This window comes from Salvelinus sp. IW2-2015, linkage group LG20 (assembly GCF_002910315.2).
Source record: "Salvelinus sp. IW2-2015 linkage group LG20, ASM291031v2, whole genome shotgun sequence".
Lineage (NCBI taxonomy): Eukaryota > Metazoa > Chordata > Actinopteri > Salmoniformes > Salmonidae > Salvelinus > Salvelinus sp. IW2-2015.
The window spans coordinates 78806032-78826863 of NC_036860.1; the positions used below are offsets into that span (position 1 = coordinate 78806032).

Genomic DNA, 20832 nt, shown 5'->3' on the forward strand with positions numbered 1-20832 from the left:
CATTAAAATAAGCAAGAGAACAGAACAGGAGATACCAAAGACAGAATGGAAGGCCAGAGACAGGTTTAAAAATATAGACTTCAGTTTATTGCACAATCGTTGCTGGAGACTGAGGAGTGGGAGGGCCTGTCTGTATAATGCAAGACACTACAGATGGACACGTAGAGAAACTAGACACAGGGAGATACAAGATGGCCATAAATTAACGGAAGCGTTGGTGAGAAGAACACAGGCGGGTCGATGAGGCACAGTAGGATGCAACTTGCACCCAGACATGGAACAGGACAGACAAAACACATTAAAACACAGATTTCACACATGAAGTATGAGATCTTAAAACAGCTCATATATTCAAACATACAGGGTCCATAATATACATTCATAACTGGTTTGTGCAACCCTGAACATGCAGGGTTTGGTCACTCCTAGCATGTTAACACTGTTGAGTAGTAAGTATGTCAGTCAGTCACGTTGCCTGTGTAAAAGCAGCCTGTCTAATTCTGGTATTTGTTTTCCACCAATGGTCTTTTGACTAACCACATCAGATCTTTTTCAGAGTTGATTGGTCAAAATATAAATTAGTGAAAATATCAGAACTGGGCTTCCTCTGCCAGACACAGAACGGTTGGCGGTGAGCCTTTATACGATACAATATGATGCCTGCAATAGACTGCAACGTTACAGAGTTATGTCCACCAGATGGGGACAAATAAACAGTCATTCAATTCATTTACAAAAACCAAGACAGACCGAAGACAAGGACAAAGAAAAACAGACAGACCCTCAAGAAAGCTCCCTTCATCAAGAGGAAAAGGGCATTTCATCATCTGTACAGACAGTATCATAATTAGTACCAACCATCCACAGAGTAATTGTATTAATAATAATAAGTATCATCGTCATCATCATCGTATAACAATAGTGGACAGTTAATCCTTTATAAATAGTCAGAAACAGGCTAGCTGGCACCTGTGTACAAAAAAAACTGTTACATTTTGTTAGTGTTTTCATACATTATGTCATCATTATCATCATAGAATATCAGAATATACAGACTAAAACAATGACCGTTGGCTGGCCTGGTTCCATCTCTGAAAAATGGTACTGTTGGTGGGCCTGGTTCCATCTCTGAAAAATGGTTTTCAGTTCTTTCTCCCACCARTATTCCCTCCCCTCCCATCTTCCCGTTTCTACAGTCTTACTCTTTGCTCAACCACTCTTTAAATACATTTCACCTTGTTTTATCAGAGCCCACCCCAAGAATCCCTAAATAATCCCTACTTCTACTGCTGACTCTTACCTTCCCTCAGACCCCTACCCAGTTCAGGAGTCCCTCACAGTGGCCTCTGTGGTGTGCAGRTCTAAAAGCRATGTTTCAGAGAGGAACCCCCTGGCCTCGACGTAACAGCTACGGCTATAGCACCCTGAGAAGTGGAAACCCAGGGTGGTGGAGTCCCTTTGAGTAGAGAACTGGCCCTTTTTGTTCTTTGTGACAGTTGAGAAACATACCACTTGAACACACATCCACTTCAGACAMTGTAAATGTATTTGTATCTGATAATGCATAGATATCCAGTTGTAATCAGAGGTATTCAGACATGCCCCCCCTCCTGTATCTTCCCRATCTTTTATTTTTATGAGGTTACATTTAATCGAGCAAAAGCATTCTTAAACCCTGGGTCTATCAAAAACCCACACGGTTACCCATCTCTACAACAGATCTGAAAAGAATCCATTTTATCTGGGTTCACATATTAGAGTAAATAGGTTGGATGTGGTTGATATTAAATACACAGTAGTACCACCCCTCAGCCTGTTTCTCTTACCAGGTCCCTTTTCCCTCGGACACAGAGCATTGTCTGAGGTGACATACATATTGAATTCCAGGTTCCTACTTCTGCTTTCTTCCCTTTACATATATGTATAAAAAAGTATCAGCGTTATATACTGTTTGCACTGTATGTATATATAATCTACATACATGTATTTACATGGACTTTAAATAAGTTTCATTACTGGTTTTCACTTTGATCCAAAGCCCTTTTGAAAATAAATAAACAGTGCAGTTTATTTGATATAGTTGTATTGCCTCTGTTCTAGTCCCTCARATTCCTGTATTAGTATATACTGTATGTAGTATGTTCCTCTCTTAACACTCATGGTCCACTGCCCTGACAGCATGTAAAGCTCTTAGCTGGAGTGACTGACACATGACGTGTCATATGTTACAATGCACAAGCATTTGGCTAATACTAAGTTAAAGTCCTCGTATGAGACAATGAGTTTCCYTTTGAGAGCTACTAACATGCATTAATAATCAGTTTCATTCAGTGCACTGTAATACAATTTCAGCGTATGACGATACAAGGGGCCATGGCTGTAATGTACTCACCATGACAGGGGTGGTTTCATAAGGGGGCTGAGAAACYGTTTAACACTAGTCAGGGTRGGGTTGCAGTCTGAGGCCTGTGTGGGAGAGGCTGGGACATTCTCCCTCACTCTTGACTCAATGTGAGCAAAGTATGTGCTACAACGGAGGCCCTCGACACATCATTTGYCAACTTGTGAGTGAAGTGGAAATTAGTGTGGGTATGTGTGAGTGTGTGCACCAGGTTACAAAAGTGCAATGTTACATAGAAACATGCCAACTTAACTAGTCCATGGGACGACTAGGTAAAAGGTCCCTCAGAGCAAAGCAGATTAAAAAAATAAAACGCTTGGTCTCAACCTTCCACATACAGTCAATCTTTGAACAAAATCTATAAAACACAAAAGTAATCCWAAAAGTAAACATTGTACTGTTCCTCAGAGCATAAACTCAAATGCCAGTGCAGAAACTAGTGGTAACAATTTTTACTTTAAAATTGAGTAACCAGACATAGTTTCTCAGGGTTACTGGTTGTGAAAATGGTGAGAGGGTTAGGGGTTCATTCATGCTTGGTTGCAGTTGTCTAATGAAATACTATATGGCACAGGTCAGCTTGGTACTACAGTACTGTACCTCTCTAAGGGTAACAAAGTGCAAAGAGTCAAACTGGGCTATGTTATGTAGTAATAATGTCCAGCTTTGGCATAGAATGCAGTGCATCATACCAAATCATTATCTGGCCTCGGACAGTTAAAAGCCTAGAAAGTAGCGTAGCTGTCGACCATTTCCACCCTCTCAGGGGAACCTACTGGTTTCTAGTAGTCAAATAATAATAGTGCATTCTAATTTAAAAAACCCTCATCACAAACTCTCTCTCTAATGCTGTAGCGTAATAAACATTTGGTATCTGTTTGGTGGAAGAACTTCCCTTTTCAGTCAACAAGATCCATCCTGCACAGTCATGTAACTATTGTTCAGGTATTATAAAGAGAGACATCCTGTCTGTTTTAAGCATCTTCATTTAAGACGCTATGTGCCCTTTTCATTGACTACAGTATGTGCCAAACATGATTACAATAATCAACAACAAAATATATTTTTTTAACTTAATGGTCATGAACTAATTCTAATAATCTGGATTCAAAACCAAATCAAATTCCTCAGTTAAATGAGGAAATTCCTCAGTTAAATGACTTCAAACAAAATGAGCACTAACAAGCCAAGGAATGAACCCCTTCACCCATAACCAGTTACCCTTCACCCATACCCAGTTACCCATACCCAGTTACCCATACCCTTCACCCATACCCAGTTACCCATACCCTTCACCCATACCCAGTTACCCATACCCAGTTACCCATACCCAGTTACCCATACCCTTCACCAATACCCAGTTACCCATACCCAGTTACCCATACCTGACCACAGAGAGACAGACAAAGCCAGAGAGAAGGGAGAAAGACAAATAAACATGGAAGAAACAATGAGAGGGAGAATATCCTCTCTAATACACAGTAACTCAAGTAGTTCCATAGGACTCTGTGACGGGTCTGGGAGTGCTTTGTGCATTACTTGTGCATTACTAGCATGTATGCATGCTACGCTGTGAGTGTGTGCGGTGTGTGTTTGTTCTAAAGTTTATATGCTATGTGCTGCATAGGTTGCAATAGAATGACATCTGAAAAATACTTCAGAAAGAATGAATGCATCATTGACGGATCCACTTTGATAAAAGCCATAGGATGAAATGATAATTGACACATGTGGATAAGTCAACAGCAAATCAACTATTGCTCAAGTGTAACTTCACTTGCATATCATGATTTTTTTGAAGACATTTCTATGTGTATTTCTGATATCAAATCCTTAGTCTCCTTTGTGTGTAATCTTCACAGATCCTCTGCTGTGTGTGTGTGTGTGTGTGTGTGTGTGTGTGTGTGTTGACCAGTGAGCCAATATCCAAATCCTTGTGTGTGTTCCCTAATATAAATAGCAACGCATGTATAATGGCAAGATGGACACAGATACAGTATTAACATTCTTGCTCGGTGCACATGTGTCAAAGCCTGCACCAATCCCTATTATGTAAAACACTTTATCTGGCCTTCCATGCACGTCTTCATGAACACCTCCCATCTTCCCTTCCCAACCATTACCTATTGAAACAGCCCCCCCCAGAGGTCCTAAACCCTGTTCCCCGCTGGTCCTCCTCCAGGCAGGGTGGGGCTCAGTCTGAGGGACAGTGGTGGCTGTTGATCCAGAGCAGGTCGTCCAGCACACCCCAGTGCAGGTAGAGGATGGAGCCCACCACCAGCACGTGCATGATCTGGTGGCTGTTGCACCAGTAGTCAAAGAGGCCCGGGCGGAAGCGCTCTGGGATYCGRGAGATGTTGATGATCCCGCCCAGTACAGCCAGCGCGTCCATGGTGAGGAAGTGTTGCAGCGAGGTGGGGCTGCCGCCGCCCACYCCCACCCAGCGCAGCAGGAAGAAGGAGAAGCGGAACAGGGCCTGCCAGGCAAAGGAGCGCAGACGCCGCACGCTACTCCGCGCCGTGATGGCCGAGTAGATAGCGTAGCTGGACAGCAGGATGTAGACGAGCAGAGCCACTGTGCGGGTGAAGGGGTAGCACAGCAGGGTGCTGTAGACGATGGGCAGCGCTCCTGAGGCAAACACAACACACAAGGTCAGAGGCTGTTAGTCATTAAACTACACCACAACAAATATTCACATCCCAGAGAATCATGCACACAGGGTGGCTACTTTGAAGAATCTCAAATATAAAATATATTTTCATTTGTTTCACACTTTTTTGGTTACTACATGATTCCATATGTGTTATTTCATAGTTTTGATGTCTTCACTATTATTCTACAATGTAGAAAATAGTAAAAAGAAAAGCCCTGGAATGAGTAGGTGTGCCCTAACTTTTGACTGGTAGTGTATATATAGATGACTTCCCTGTCAAAATACATTTGTTATAATAATACTTTATTTGGCACTTAATAGGTACTTACTATAGTCATTTTTTATGAGATGGGGAAATGTTTTTATTTTTATTAGGTTATGCATGTGCTCTTTATGACAAAGTGTGAAATCAAACTTTTTACACATCTTGAAAGGCACCAAATTGCTGGAACGACCCACTAGTTATTGGATACGCAAGATGATTTGCCTATATGTAAATTAAAAATGGATTGCACAAAAAGAGTGCGCCAGAGAGTGTACACAGAAAACAAAAGGCCGGAAGAGAAAGAAAGGAGAGAAGGAGATAAAAAGGTAGAGAATGAAAGTGTCACGAAGTCGATCCCTCTCCTTGTTCGGGTGGTGCTCGGCGGTCGACGTCACCGGTCTTCTAGCCATCATTGATCCATTTTTCATTGGTTTTGTCTTGTCTTCCTACACACCTGGTTTCAATCCCATTCATTACCTGTTGTGTATTTAACCCTCTGTTTCCCATCATGTCTTTGTCAGAGATTGTTTTATGTTTAGTTCTGTGTTGTTTGTATTTGGTGCGTGACGGGTCCTCGTACCCAATTTGTTTCATTTTGTATTTATGGTTTTGGAGTTATGTTTTGTTTTATTAAATTACTCAATTTTACCAAGTTTAATTCTCCTGCGCCTGACTTCCCTGCCACCTATACACACGAATTGTGACAGAAAGAAAGATTGAGAGAGTAGAGAGCTTTTAGTTGCTACCCAGAAGCCCCTCTGCTTACCCAGTGTGTTGATCATGCAGATGCCACACATGTCGAGGGTGAGAAGGGTGTGGTAGACAGGCTCTCCTCCCTCATGGTTCATGAAGAGGTGGTAGAGCACAGAGCCCAGCTGGGGGGACAGGCAGGCCAGGAAGTGGACCACACCCAGCCATGTCACACTGATCTGGGACCAGGGGAAGTTGAGCGGGATGAGGAACAGGAAGCAGAGCAGAGGGATACCTGTCAGGYAGGGGTGAAGSGGATAAACAGGGTTCGGTCAAWTAGGCCTAAATCTTGCTGACAACTAGCACCAGATTTACCAATACAAAACGCTTGCAGTTTGCACTACTGTACTGGATAGTTTATTTTCACCTGTTATTCTATTCCAATGAAATGACAAATGTCAAATGTGTTATGAATTTCCAATCACATTAGCAATACGGCATAGCGCTACTGCATACACCTTTTTTCACCTTCCACAAGCTCTTGTTTAGCTTCAGCAACAATTACTGCTGCACTACAGGGCAATTCCACGGTAACAGAATTACACAGAGACTGTATGGCAAGCAAAAAACAACTATGTACAATGACTACTTTGAACAACTTACACACCAGGGTTCTCCCCAGGAATTTTTAACAAGGAGGTGCTGCAGAGTACAGCCAAGATTTATGAACACCTGTAACTGCAATTTCCTGCAATCTAGAGCAAACAATGGCCTTATGATAACAAAGTAAGTAATAAAAATTGATTTTTTAAATGGTTCGGTCCTACAGACAGTGAGTCATGGGGCAGGCAAACAGGCATCCAGTTACTGTTTGATTGATCGCTAGGATGACATAAGCGACTTTGAGCGGGGTACGACTGTCCAGTATCTCAGAAATGGCCGGCCTTCTGGGATTTTCACGCATGACAGTGTCTAGGGTTTACTGAGAACGGTGCGACAAACAAAAAGCATTCAGCCAGCGTAGCCCTGTGGGCGAAAACAGCTTGTTGATGAGAGGTCAAAAGGAGAATGGCAAGAATCGTGCAAGCGAACAGGCAGGCCAACAAACAGGCAAATAACGGCGCAGTACAACGGCATCTCGGAACGCACAACTCGTCGGTCCTTGTCACGGATGGGCTAATGCAGCAGACGACCACACCGGGTTCCACTCCTATCAGCTAAAAACAAGAAGAGGAGGTTCCAATGGGAACGTGATCACCAACACTGGACAACTGAGGAATGGAAAAACTTTTCCTGGTCCGACTAATCACGYTTGCTGTTATGTCATGCTGATGGCAGAGTCAGGATTTGGCCTAAGCTGCATGAGTCCATGGCTCCATCCTGCCTGCTGTCAACAGTACAGGCTGGTGGCGGTGGTGTAATGGTGTGGGGAATGTTTTCCTGGCACACGTTAAGTTCCTTGTTACCAATTGAGCCATGTTTGAACACCAACCACACCTTGTAGAATCCATGCCCTGAAGAATTCAGGCTGTTCTGGAAGCAAGAGGGGGTCTGACCCGGTACTAGATGGGTGTACCTAATAAACTGGCCACTGAGTGTAAGTGCCTTCAGAAAGTATTCATACCCCTTCACTTATTCCACATATTGTTGTTACAGACAGAATTCTAATTTTATTAAATAGATGCATTTTCTCACCCATCTGCACACAATACCCTATAACGACAAAGTGAAAACCTATTTTTTTTCAAGATTTTTGCAAATTTATTGAAAATGAAATACAGAAATATCTAATTTACATAAGTATTCACACTCTTTTGCTTTGACACTCCAAATTGAGTTCAGGTTCATCCAATTTCCTTTGATCATCCTTGAGATGTCACTACAACTTGATTGGAGTCCACCTGTTGCCAATTCTATTTTTTGGACATGATTTAGAAAGAAACACACCTGTCTATATATGTCAGAGCTGAAACTATCCCATGAAGTCCAAGGAACTAGTACATGTCCAAGATTGTGATGAGGCATATATCTGGGGAAGGTATACAACAACTTGTAGAGTGTTCAAAGTTTCCATGAGCACAGTGGTCTCCATCATTTGGAAATAAAAAAAATATGGAACTACCCAGACTCTGCATAGAGTTGGCCTTCTGACCAAACGGAACAACCGGGCAAGAAGGACCTTGGTCAGAGAGGTGACCAAGAACCCAATGAACACTGACAGAACTACAGAGTTCCTTGGCTGAGATGGGAAAACCTGCCAGAAGGACAACAGTCTCTACAGCACTTTAAGGGAAAGTGTCCAGACAGATGCCACTTCTGAGAAAAAGCCARGACAGCATGCCTGGAGTTTGCAAAAATGCATGTGAAAGACTGATAGCAWAAGGCAAAATATTCTGTGMTCTGATGAGACAAATTTGACTATTTGGCCTGAATGCAAAGCGCTATGTCTGGAGAAAASCAGGCACAGAACATCAACCGTCTAACATCATCCCTACTGTGCAGCATGGTGCTATGGACATGCTTTTCAGCTGCAGGGATTGGGAGACTGATAGAGGGAACAATGAATGGAGCCAAATACAGGCAAATCCTTGATGAGAACCTGCTTCAGAGTGCAAACGACCTTAGACTGGGGAGAAGATTTACGTTCCAACAGGACAATGACCTCAAACATACAGCCAAAGCAACGCTGGAATGCTTTAATCCTATTGAAAATCTGTGGAAAGACTAAGATTGCTGTTCACCACCACTCCCCATCTAACTTAACAGAACTTGAGAAAAAAAACTAATTCAGATGTGCAAAGCTGATACAGACATACCCAAGATGACTCAAAACTGTAATCACCGCCAAAGGTGCTTCTGCAAAGTATTGACTCATGGGTGTGAATACTTATTTCAATGAGATATTTCTGCATTTAATTTTCAAAACATTTGCAAAAATGTTTAAAACATGTTTTCACTTTGTCATTATGGGGTATTGTGTGTAGATGAGATGAGATAAAAAATGTTTTAATCAATTTTGAATTCAGGCTGTAACCAAAAAAAATAGGTATAAGTCAAGGGSTATGAATACTTTCTGAAGGCACTGTTTTTTTCTCTCTTACGTTCTTTGGGAGATCCCTGCACATTAAATACAATTAAAACATTTACTGGAAAAACAGTGCAGATGCAAAGATCACAGTTCTTTCCTGTGAAAAATCGCAGCGTAATTCCGTTAKCATGGAATTACCCTTAAACTACAGAGATGTGTTTTAGGTTGCTTCACTTAGGCTATTGGGATGTGCTTGTTGAGCAAAATTCTTCCCGATCTTTCGCTCACTCTGCTTTTCCGAATGTAAAATAATTTGTCCTGGCCAGGTGATACAGCCAATTCAATCCAACACCAGAGGAGGCTGGTGGGAGTAGCTATAGGAGGACAGGCTCATTGTATTGGCTGGAATGGTATAAATGGAATAGAATCAAACATGTGATTTCCATGTTTGATACCGTTCCATTTATTCCATTCCAGCCATTACAATAAGCCCGTCCTCCTATAGCTCCTCCCACCAGCCTCCTGTCTAACATCTATTTTGAGTGTGATCTCTTCTGCACCCCTCCCTCCATACCCCGCTCAGCACTACTGAACAGTACAACTGGACAGGCTCTCTAAGGCTGCGTTTACACAGGCAACCCAATTCTGGGGGTTTTCCATTAATTNGAGGGAGAATATCCTCTCTAATACACAGTAACTCAAGTAGTTCCATAGGACTCTGTGACGGGTCTGGGAGTGCTTTGTGCATTACTTGTGCATTACTAGCATGTATGCATGCTACGCTGTGAGTGTGTGCGGTGTGTGTTTGTTCTAAAGTTTATATGCTATGTGCTGCATAGGTTGCAATAGAATGACATCTGAAAAATACTTCAGAAAGAATGAATGCATCATTGACGGATCCACTTTGATAAAAGCCATAGGATGAAATGGTAATTGACACGAGGATCAACAGAAAATCAACTATTGCTCAAGTGTAACTTCACTTGCATATCATGATTTTTTTGAAGACATTTCTATGTGTATTTCTGATATCAAATCCTTAGTCTCCTTTGTGTGTAATCTTCACAGATCCTCTGCTGTGTGTGTGTGTGTGTGTGTGTGTGTGTGTGTGTGTTGACCAGTGAGCCAATATCCAAATCCTTGTGTGTGTTCCCTAATATAAATAGCAACGCATGTATAATGGCAAGATGGACACAGATACAGTATTAACATTCTTGCTCGGTGCACATGTGTCAAAGCCTGCACCAATCCCTATTATGTAAAACACTTTATCTGGCCTTCCATGCACGTCTTCATGAACACCTCCCATCTTCCCTTCCCAACCATTACCTATTGAAACAGCCCCCCCCAGAGGTCCTAAACCCTGTTCCCCGCTGGTCCTCCTCCAGGCAGGGTGGGGCTCAGTCTGAGGGACAGTGGTGGCTGTTGATCCAGAGCAGGTCGTCCAGCACACCCCAGTGCAGGTAGAGGATGGAGCCCACCACCAGCACGTGCATGATCTGGTGGCTGTTGCACCAGTAGTCAAAGAGGCCCGGGCGGAAGCGCTCTGGGATYCGRGAGATGTTGATGATCCCGCCCAGTACAGCCAGCGCGTCCATGGTGAGGAAGTGTTGCAGCGAGGTGGGGCTGCCGCCGCCCACYCCCACCCAGCGCAGCAGGAAGAAGGAGAAGCGGAACAGGGCCTGCCAGGCAAAGGAGCGCAGACGCCGCACGCTACTCCGCGCCGTGATGGCCGAGTAGATAGCGTAGCTGGACAGCAGGATGTAGACGAGCAGAGCCACTGTGCGGGTGAAGGGGTAGCACAGCAGGGTGCTGTAGACGATGGGCAGCGCTCCTGAGGCAAACACAACACACAAGGTCAGAGGCTGTTAGTCATTAAACTACACCACAACAAATATTCACATCCCAGAGAATCATGCACACAGGGTGGCTACTTTGAAGAATCTCAAATATAAAATATATTTTCATTTGTTTCACACTTTTTTGGTTACTACATGATTCCATATGTGTTATTTCATAGTTTTGATGTCTTCACTATTATTCTACAATGTAGAAAATAGTAAAAAGAAAAGCCCTGGAATGAGTAGGTGTGCCCTAACTTTTGACTGGTAGTGTATATATAGATGACTTCCCTGTCAAAATACATTTGTTATAATAATACTTTATTTGGCACTTAATAGGTACTTACTATAGTCATTTTTTATGAGATGGGGAAATGTTTTTATTTTTATTAGGTTATGCATGTGCTCTTTATGACAAAGTGTGAAATCAAACTTTTCCCCCCCTACCAAGTTACACATCTTGAAAGGCATCAAATTGCTGGAACGACCCATCGCTTATTGGATACTCAAGATGATTTGCATATATGTAAATTAAAAAGGATTTGCGCAAAAAGATTGTGCCAGAGTGTACACAGAAAACAAAAGGCCGGAAGAGAAAGGAGAGAAGGAGATAAAAAGGGAGAGAATGAAAGAAAGAATGAGAGAGTAGAGAGCTTTTAGTTGCTACCCAGAAGCCCCTCTACTTACCCAGCGTGTTGATCATGCAGATGCCGCACATGTCGAGGGTGAGAAGGGTGTGGTAGACAGGCTCTCCTCCCTCGTGGTTCATGAAGAGGTGGTAGAGCACAGAGCCCAGCTGGGGGGACAGGCAGGCCAGGAAGTGGACCACACCCAGCCATGTCACACTGATCTGGGACCAGGGGAAGTTGAGSGGGATGAGGAACAGGAAGCAGAGCAGAGGGATACCTGTCAGGYAGGGGTGAAGSGGATAAACAGGGTTCGGTCAAWTAGGCCTAAATCTTGCTGACAACTAGCACCAGATTTACCAATACAAAACGCTTGCAGTTTGCACTACTGTACTGGATAGTTTATTTTCACCTGTTATTCTATTCCAATGAAATGACAAATGTCAAATGTGTTATGAATTTCCAATCACATTAGCAATACGGCATAGCGCTACTGCATACACCTTTTTTCACCTTCCACAAGCTCTTGTTTAGCTTCAGCAACAATTACTGCTGCACTACAGGGCAATTCCACGGTAACAGAATTACACAGAGACTGTATGGCAAGCAAAAAACAACTATGTACAATGACTACTTTGAACAACTTACACACCAGGGTTCTCCCCAGGAATTTTTAACAAGGAGGTGCTGCAGAGTACAGCCAAGATTTATGAACACCTGTAACTGCAATTTCCTGCAATCTAGAGCAAACAATGGCCTTATGATAACAAAGTAAGTAATAAAAATTGATTTTTTAAATGGTTCGGTCCTACAGACAGTGAGTCATGGGGCAGGCAAACAGGCATCCAGTTACTGTTTGATTGATCGCTAGGATGACATAAGCGACTTTGAGCGGGGTACGACTGTCCAGTATCTCAGAAATGGCCGGCCTTCTGGGATTTTCACGCATGACAGTGTCTAGGGTTTACTGAGAACGGTGCGACAAACAAAAAGCATTCAGCCAGCGTAGCCCTGTGGGCGAAAACAGCTTGTTGATGAGAGAGGTCAAAAGGAGAATGGCAAGAATCGTGCAAGCGAACAGGCAGGCCAACAAACAGGCAAATAACGGCGCAGTACAACGGCATCTCGGAACGCACAACTCGTCGGTCCTTGTCACGGATGGGCTAATGCAGCAGACGACCACACCGGGTTCCACTCCTATCAGCTAAAAACAAGAAGAGGAGGTTCCAATGGGAACGTGATCACCAACACTGGACAACTGAGGAATGGAAAAACTTTTCCTGGTCCGACTAATCACGYTTGCTGTTATGTCATGCTGATGGCAGAGTCAGGATTTGGCCTAAGCTGCATGAGTCCATGGCTCCATCCTGCCTGCTGTCAACAGTACAGGCTGGTGGCGGTGGTGTAATGGTGTGGGGAATGTTTTCCTGGCACACGTTAAGTTCCTTGTTACCAATTGAGCCATGTTTGAACACCAACCACACCTTGTAGAATCCATGCCCTGAAGAATTCAGGCTGTTCTGGAAGCAAGAGGGGGTCTGACCCGGTACTAGATGGGTGTACCTAATAAACTGGCCACTGAGTGTAAGTGCCTTCAGAAAGTATTCATACCCCTTCACTTATTCCACATATTGTTGTTACAGACAGAATTCTAATTTTATTAAATAGATGCATTTTCTCACCCATCTGCACACAATACCCTATAACGACAAAGTGAAAACCTATTTTTTTTCAAGATTTTTGCAAATTTATTGAAAATGAAATACAGAAATATCTAATTTACATAAGTATTCACACTCTTTTGCTTTGACACTCCAAATTGAGTTCAGGTTCATCCAATTTCCTTTGATCATCCTTGAGATGTCACTACAACTTGATTGGAGTCCACCTGTTGCCAATTCTATTTTTTGGACATGATTTAGAAAGAAACACACCTGTCTATATATGTCAGAGCTGAAACTATCCCATGAAGTCCAAGGAACTAGTACATGTCCAAGATTGTGATGAGGCATATATCTGGGGAAGGTATACAACAACTTGTAGAGTGTTCAAAGTTTCCATGAGCACAGTGGTCTCCATCATTTGGAAATAAAAAAAATATGGAACTACCCAGACTCTGCATAGAGTTGGCCTTCTGACCAAACGGAACAACCGGGCAAGAAGGACCTTGGTCAGAGAGGTGACCAAGAACCCAATGAACACTGACAGAACTACAGAGTTCCTTGGCTGAGATGGGAAAACCTGCCAGAAGGACAACAGTCTCTACAGCACTTTAAGGGAAAGTGTCCAGACAGATGCCACTTCTGAGAAAAAGCCARGACAGCATGCCTGGAGTTTGCAAAAATGCATGTGAAAGACTGATAGCAWAAGGCAAAATATTCTGTGMTCTGATGAGACAAATTTGACTATTTGGCCTGAATGCAAAGCGCTATGTCTGGAGAAAASCAGGCACAGAACATCAACCGTCTAACATCATCCCTACTGTGCAGCATGGTGCTATGGACATGCTTTTCAGCTGCAGGGATTGGGAGACTGATAGAGGGAACAATGAATGGAGCCAAATACAGGCAAATCCTTGATGAGAACCTGCTTCAGAGTGCAAACGACCTTAGACTGGGGAGAAGATTTACGTTCCAACAGGACAATGACCTCAAACATACAGCCAAAGCAACGCTGGAATGCTTTAATCCTATTGAAAATCTGTGGAAAGACTAAGATTGCTGTTCACCACCACTCCCCATCTAACTTAACAGAACTTGAGAAAAAAAACTAATTCAGATGTGCAAAGCTGATACAGACATACCCAAGATGACTCAAAACTGTAATCACCGCCAAAGGTGCTTCTGCAAAGTATTGACTCATGGGTGTGAATACTTATTTCAATGAGATATTTCTGCATTTAATTTTCAAAACATTTGCAAAAATGTTTAAAACATGTTTTCACTTTGTCATTATGGGGTATTGTGTGTAGATGAGATGAGATAAAAAATGTTTTAATCAATTTTGAATTCAGGCTGTAACCAAAAAAAATAGGTATAAGTCAAGGGSTATGAATACTTTCTGAAGGCACTGTTTTTTTCTCTCTTACGTTCTTTGGGAGATCCCTGCACATTAAATACAATTAAAACATTTACTGGAAAAACAGTGCAGATGCAAAGATCACAGTTCTTTCCTGTGAAAAATCGCAGCGTAATTCCGTTAKCATGGAATTACCCTTAAACTACAGAGATGTGTTTTAGGTTGCTTCACTTAGGCTATTGGGATGTGCTTGTTGAGCAAAATTCTTCCCGATCTTTCGCTCACTCTGCTTTTCCGAATGTAAAATAATTTGTCCTGGCCAGGTGATACAGCCAATTCAATCCAACACCAGAGGAGGCTGGTGGGAGTAGCTATAGGAGGACAGGCTCATTGTATTGGCTGGAATGGTATAAATGGAATAGAATCAAACATGTGATTTCCATGTTTGATACCGTTCCATTTATTCCATTCCAGCCATTACAATAAGCCCGTCCTCCTATAGCTCCTCCCACCAGCCTCCTGTCTAACATCTATTTTGAGTGTGATCTCTTCTGCACCCCTCCCTCCATACCCCGCTCAGCACTACTGAACAGTACAACTGGACAGGCTCTCTAAGGCTGCGTTTACACAGGCAACCCAATTCTGGGGGTTTTCCATTAATTAGTCTTTTGACCAATCACATCAGATATTTTTCAGCGCTGATCTGATTGGCCAAAAAAACAATTAGTGTAAAAAATATAATTGGATTGCTTGTGTAAACACAGCCTAAGCGGTCCAAAGTATGATTGCTACTCTTTAGACAGGAGTTGCGTGTTTCTATCCAAAAGTATTCCAGCTGTTGAACCTATTGTGCAAATGTAGCATGTGGACTCCATTTGTGATCTTATTTGGTTTTCAGGTGCCATATATTACTAAAAATGGGACCTGTGTGACTTCACCAACTTGAAATATATAAATATATACCATTTAGCAGACGCTTTTACCCAATGAGACCCAATGAGTCATACATCCGTATTTATGTAGCCTATTTTCTGAATGCTATTATGCTGCAAGAATATTGCAATAACCTTTTTCTCTGAATGACAAACCTTTTCCTCTGAATGACAAACCTTTTTCTCTGAATGACAAACCTTTTCCTCTCAATGACAAACCTTTTCCTCTGAATGACAAACCTTTTCCTCTGAATGACAAACCTTTTCCTCTGAATGACAAACCTTTTTCACTGAATGACAAACCTTTTTCTCTGAACATCCTTTTTCTTTTAATTACTTTCTCTGAATGACAAATTGCATAGTAAGGGAGAGGCTAAGCTGCCTGCCAATCAATCAATCATTCCTGGTCTTAATAAAGGATTCCTCTTCCTTTCAGGAATAAATTCCCCCCTGCCCTGGTGATCACTAATCCTGTCTGTTRWAKTGACTGTTGYCAGGGTGTGCTGTAAGTAAAATGGAAGGAGTTGGCTGACACTAAAACTCAACACTCCATTGGTACACAAGCATCCTTTATACCGTAGCAAGTTGACTTCACTTGAGGTCATCAAGAATCCTATGCTAYAGACCKTGGTTTCATATGCAATCTTGGTCACTTCAATCTGAAAATGAAGAGGATTTTTAGAGACACAGACAGCCTTCTCCTTCTCTGCCCAACACATATACTGAAATTATAAGAGTATGTGGGCAAATTCATTGTGAATATCCAAAACTTGTTACCATACTTTCTGACATAATTACCACGTTATTACCAGTTTATTCTGTGCTGTAACATACTACCAAGTGCAACCAAAACTTTACATAAAGCTTATTATATTAGTCATCAGCTGGTGATGAGATTTGTCTTTGGTTTTGCCTATGGCAACTTACTGTGATTCAACTAACTACAATAGCAAGCTGCTTGCTAACCCTTTCCATGGCTGCTGTCACTGGTCACAGTACAGAGCGACTTCAGTGCCAACAGAAACTGTATTTTGAATTCAATTTTTTAAAATTTGTAATACACAAATTGAATCATTGAATAAATAAATTGAACTTGTATTTCATGATTGAAAACTGAATTTAATTAATAGTTTTAAAGTTTAATTTCAATTTAATTAAATACATTTTCAAATTCAGTTCTCTAAATTCAGATTCAAAACCAGAGGCAACATCCTGGTACTTTGTCAGCAAGGAATGGTAGAAGTTAACAGATTGAATCAAACGTTCTACAGGTTGAACAGGGTTCCGGCGGTTTCTGAAGCCAATGTGGCATGTTTKATTTATTTTCTTCAGATTAATTTGGCTCTAATATGTGTACCATTTTGGCTATAAGCTATTATGACCCCATTCCTGAATGGGACTCTCTAAGACTCTCTTGAATATTGTTGTTCCTTCTGTTCCCCTCRATGATGCACACAGGACACACAGGACACGCAGGACACGTAATAGTGTGACAAAAATAAATGCATTTTGGCCCCCATAAGAATATAGTTGAATTGCCCTGTCATAGCCCTTCTGAGGATAGCTTTTCCACTCCCTATTTAATCTTGCTCTTGTGACTGACTGGGTTCAAACCGGGTCTCCAGCATGTCATAAGACTGTGTTAGCCCACTTAGCTAAATCCCATATGGATGAGTTCAGGAAGCTAACACGTCTTCAAGTCTCCAGCAAGGGCTCCTGAGTGGCGCATGGGCCTAAGGCACTGCATCGCGTGCAAGAGGCAGCACTACAATCCCTGGTTCAAATCCAGGCTGAATCACATCTGGCCGTGATTTGGAGTCCCATAGGGCGGTGCACAATTGGCTCAGTATTGTAAAAAATTGAATTTGCTCTTAACTGACTTGCCTAGTTAAATAAAGGTTCAATAAAAAATAAAGGTTACTCATTAAAAGAGTGTGGATCTCGGTTACATTTCACCCACCTTTGACCTCATACTCACGGCACCAATATAACTGACTGGGTTCGAACTCAGGCCTACTATAGAARAACACTTTCTGTGGCAAACAAAAGCATAAGAATCTGTTTACCACATTTAATGAGAGCACAACAGCGGTGGTTTGGTGATCCATGCCTGTGATGAACAACCTTGCCTGAGACCGGAAGACATGATTAGGTTCTAACCCAGGTCTCCTGTGTGCCAGACAATGCAACTTTTCAGGTCTCAGAGTACTCATCATGAACCACCTGTTACACTTCACCCCCCCTTTGACCTCCTCCTCGAAGAGACCCATCCAAGTCACAGGACCAATGCCTAGGCTTTAGCTCAGCAGGTTAACAAAGTCTTCACCCAGTCAGTCACATTATAATGAGTACCCTTGCCGGAGACTTGAAACTAATATGTCTAACATGTCAAACTAACACGTCTTCAGATCTCAGGCAAGGTTCTCATCACATAAGCATAGTCACAGAAACCACATCCATGTTCCAAGTTTTAGCTTTCAGCAAAGGGGTCATAATAGCTTATAGCCCAAAGAGTTCAAATGCTAGAGCCAAATTCATTGGAAGAAGATAAATTCAACATGACACATTGGCTTTAGAAAACACCTGAAACCTGTTTAACACAGAGCGCATGGTTCTCCCCAATGTAAGTGGGGTGCTGRGCCACCTTGTAGACTGGCTGCACCACTATGTAAAAAACATATTTTTTTGTTAGCATTTAATAGAGTATTTTTTGCTTTAYATTGGAGGAAATGGCACTTACACGTGTTAAAAATGTAAAAATCTCTGAGTCCAAAGGGGGTCACTGCCCTGCTCTAGGCCTCCCCTCAACCGTACTCTGCAGCACCACCTTGTTAAAATATCCTGGAGAGAACCCTGGAGCGTGTGATTCTATCTGTTATTTTCTACCATTCCTTGCTAGCAAAGTACCAGGATGATGTCACTAGTTTTGAATCTGAATTTAAAGAACTGAATTTGAAAAGTGAATCTGAATGCATCTGAGAAGTTTAATATATGAAACTTTGCTAAACTTGAAATTATATTTTGTAAACTTAATACACAGACAACGAAAGCAATATATACCATATTTAAATTGAATATATACATATTGTATTTGCATATTTAATGCAATTGAAATTGAATTTTAAAATGGAATGCAATATTCATTAAATTCAGTTTCAAATCATGAAATACAAGTGCAATTCATGAATTCAATAACTTCAATAATAATATCTTAATACAAAAATATTGAATTCAAATCGTTTCTGTTGGCACTGAAATCGCTCCATAGCAAAGCCTTCACCCAGGCAAGATTTGCACTGCTCTGTTGCTAGCTAGCTAGCAAACCCACTCATTTATTTCTAGAGAAATTTAGCTAGCCAGCCAGCAAGTTATCTTCATCTKAAAATATTTAAACTCACCATGTGTGTATATGTTTCCCAGTTCGTTGTGCATGTAAAAAAGGCTTCTTATACAGTCTTGGACAGAAGATATTGGTCGGTATCCAGTCAGGACGTATTTGTTGAATTGAAGATGAGGAGGTGAATTCGCCCAGTCTAATAGTCTTGGTCCATTTAAAAATGCCATAGCAACCAAAATAGTTAAAACAACGCCGCCAAAAAAGTAAAATAATGACTGTACACCTATATACACATATAATAGAATTATTGCGAATAAAAATTTATTAGACACCATTGATAAAAATCTGGGGGGGTTAGCTAGCTATAATGTGCTGCTAGCTACATAGCTAGCTAGCTCCCATAGCTACAGTACTGTAGCGAGCTAGCGACAGAAAATGTGTTCTTTCTTTTCAGCACCACTACCCGGTGACAGCGTTTTTATCCCGCTGTTTGCTTTTAAAAACCGATACTTGTGTCAACCACAGGGGTTGACAAGGACGAGGCCAACCACATACATGGTGTAAGCCCGTGGTATACATTACATATTACATTTAATTGCCGACATAACACCCAACATCTGTCGTAAGTTAGCTAACACAATATCATTCATGGTAGCTGCTAGCTAGTTACTCAATGTGTCGCTAGCTAGCGTACAACATTCCACGGCACATAGCATTAGCCATAGTTAGTTCATCTGCACTGGTTCACAAGTCCAGTGGCTTTAGCTTAGCTACTTCCATCCGTCACCTTGATACCACTGACTACAGAGGAATGGGTTTAGCGGTCAGATTTCCAATACAGGACTAACGTTAGCAGGTCATAACGTAAAAGCAGCTAAATGCTCGCGCACAATCATCTCTATTGTATTTACAAAAATATCCATATTCTGGTTACAGCAAAGGTTAGCTAGTTTGTCACCGACCAACAACTACAGATGTAGTGCGATGGAACGCGTTAGCGTGCTACTGCTGTGATTTGGACCGGGAGATTTCAAACAAATATGGATAAGGAAGTTGTCAATCCGACACCAAAAAATACAGATTTTCGTGTCCAAATCTTCTCTCGTATTGGTAKCCCCATTTCCCATAAAGATTCCGTCCAAACTCTTGTTAAATGTGACTCGTTTGTTCACCGGCGTCGAGTCCCTCGCATCGGATGATTGATGCCCTGTACCGGACAGTGACGCTATAATCCAATGTGGGTATAGAGCGGTACTGAAGATAATTATTGCGGGGGACTGACACTGGGGTTTTATGAGAAAACAGCACAGGGGAGACAGAGATAAATACCTCACCAGTCACTGGCTGGTATTATTTTGGAATAATGTTTAATAATGGTTGCACCAATAATTAGGCTATCCTCTCTAGAATTTAGGAAACATGAAGAAGAAACAGTTACTTGTACATTCATCTTACATCTTCTCCTATGTATTTTTCTAATTACTMTCACGTAGTTAACAAATGTAGGCCTACAACAGCAAAGTTTATTTTAAAATACACAAAAATGCARATTGGATAAGAAGGTGAAAGGTTGACTGTAGTAACAGCCAGGGTGGCGGGAGCCATGTCAATCAACCAGCCCTCGCAGCTTGCGCACTATGTTCACCCCTCATTAGCCAATAGGAAAGCCTATAACATGAACACGCCATTACTAAACCAACTGGAGCGCAGAATTGTGTTCATGGGTGTGTTCATGTAATATATTATTATATGGGTGCGTTTCTATCTGATATGATTCTGTAGTTGTGAGAGAGGGCAAAGCATAGAGAAAATATGTTGTCCCTATATTGTTGGAGGTCATGATTAATAATTCTTAATTGAACTGTATGATTGTGATTCAATAAAAAAACAATTGTTCATCAAAAAGTAATAACTTAGTTACTAGGACCATATGAATGTTTCTCTAAATATGAATCTAAAATATTGTTTCCACTCTCTCTCTCTCTTTCTCCTCTCTCTCTCAATTTCAATTCAAGGGTATTTATTGGCATGGGAAACATAT

The 20832-nt window shown here is 41.7% G+C and overlaps 1 protein-coding gene across 2 annotated transcripts; it reads right to left on the reverse strand.

Moving 5' to 3' along the window:
• Positions 1–64: 64 nt before the first annotated feature.
• On the reverse strand, positions 65–20021 carry paqr4a (progestin and adipoQ receptor family member IVa). 2 transcript variants are annotated; one of them, XM_024013642.3, is made up of 3 exons: positions 18853–20021; positions 6086–6304; positions 65–5029 (listed from the first exon to the last, which is right to left on the reverse strand). In XM_024013642.3, exons 1-3 carry the CDS (start codon positions 19124–19126, stop codon positions 4596–4598), a joined length of 927 nt encoding a protein of 308 aa, XP_023869410.1. In that variant the 5' UTR covers positions 19127–20021; the 3' UTR covers positions 65–4595. The 2 variants fall into 2 exon arrangements, with proteins under 2 accessions (XP_023869410.1, XP_023869409.1); XM_024013641.2 differs by lacking the exons at positions 65–5029; positions 6086–6304 and adding exons at positions 9713–10871; positions 11566–11784.
• Between the last annotated feature and the right edge of the window lie 811 nt (positions 20022–20832).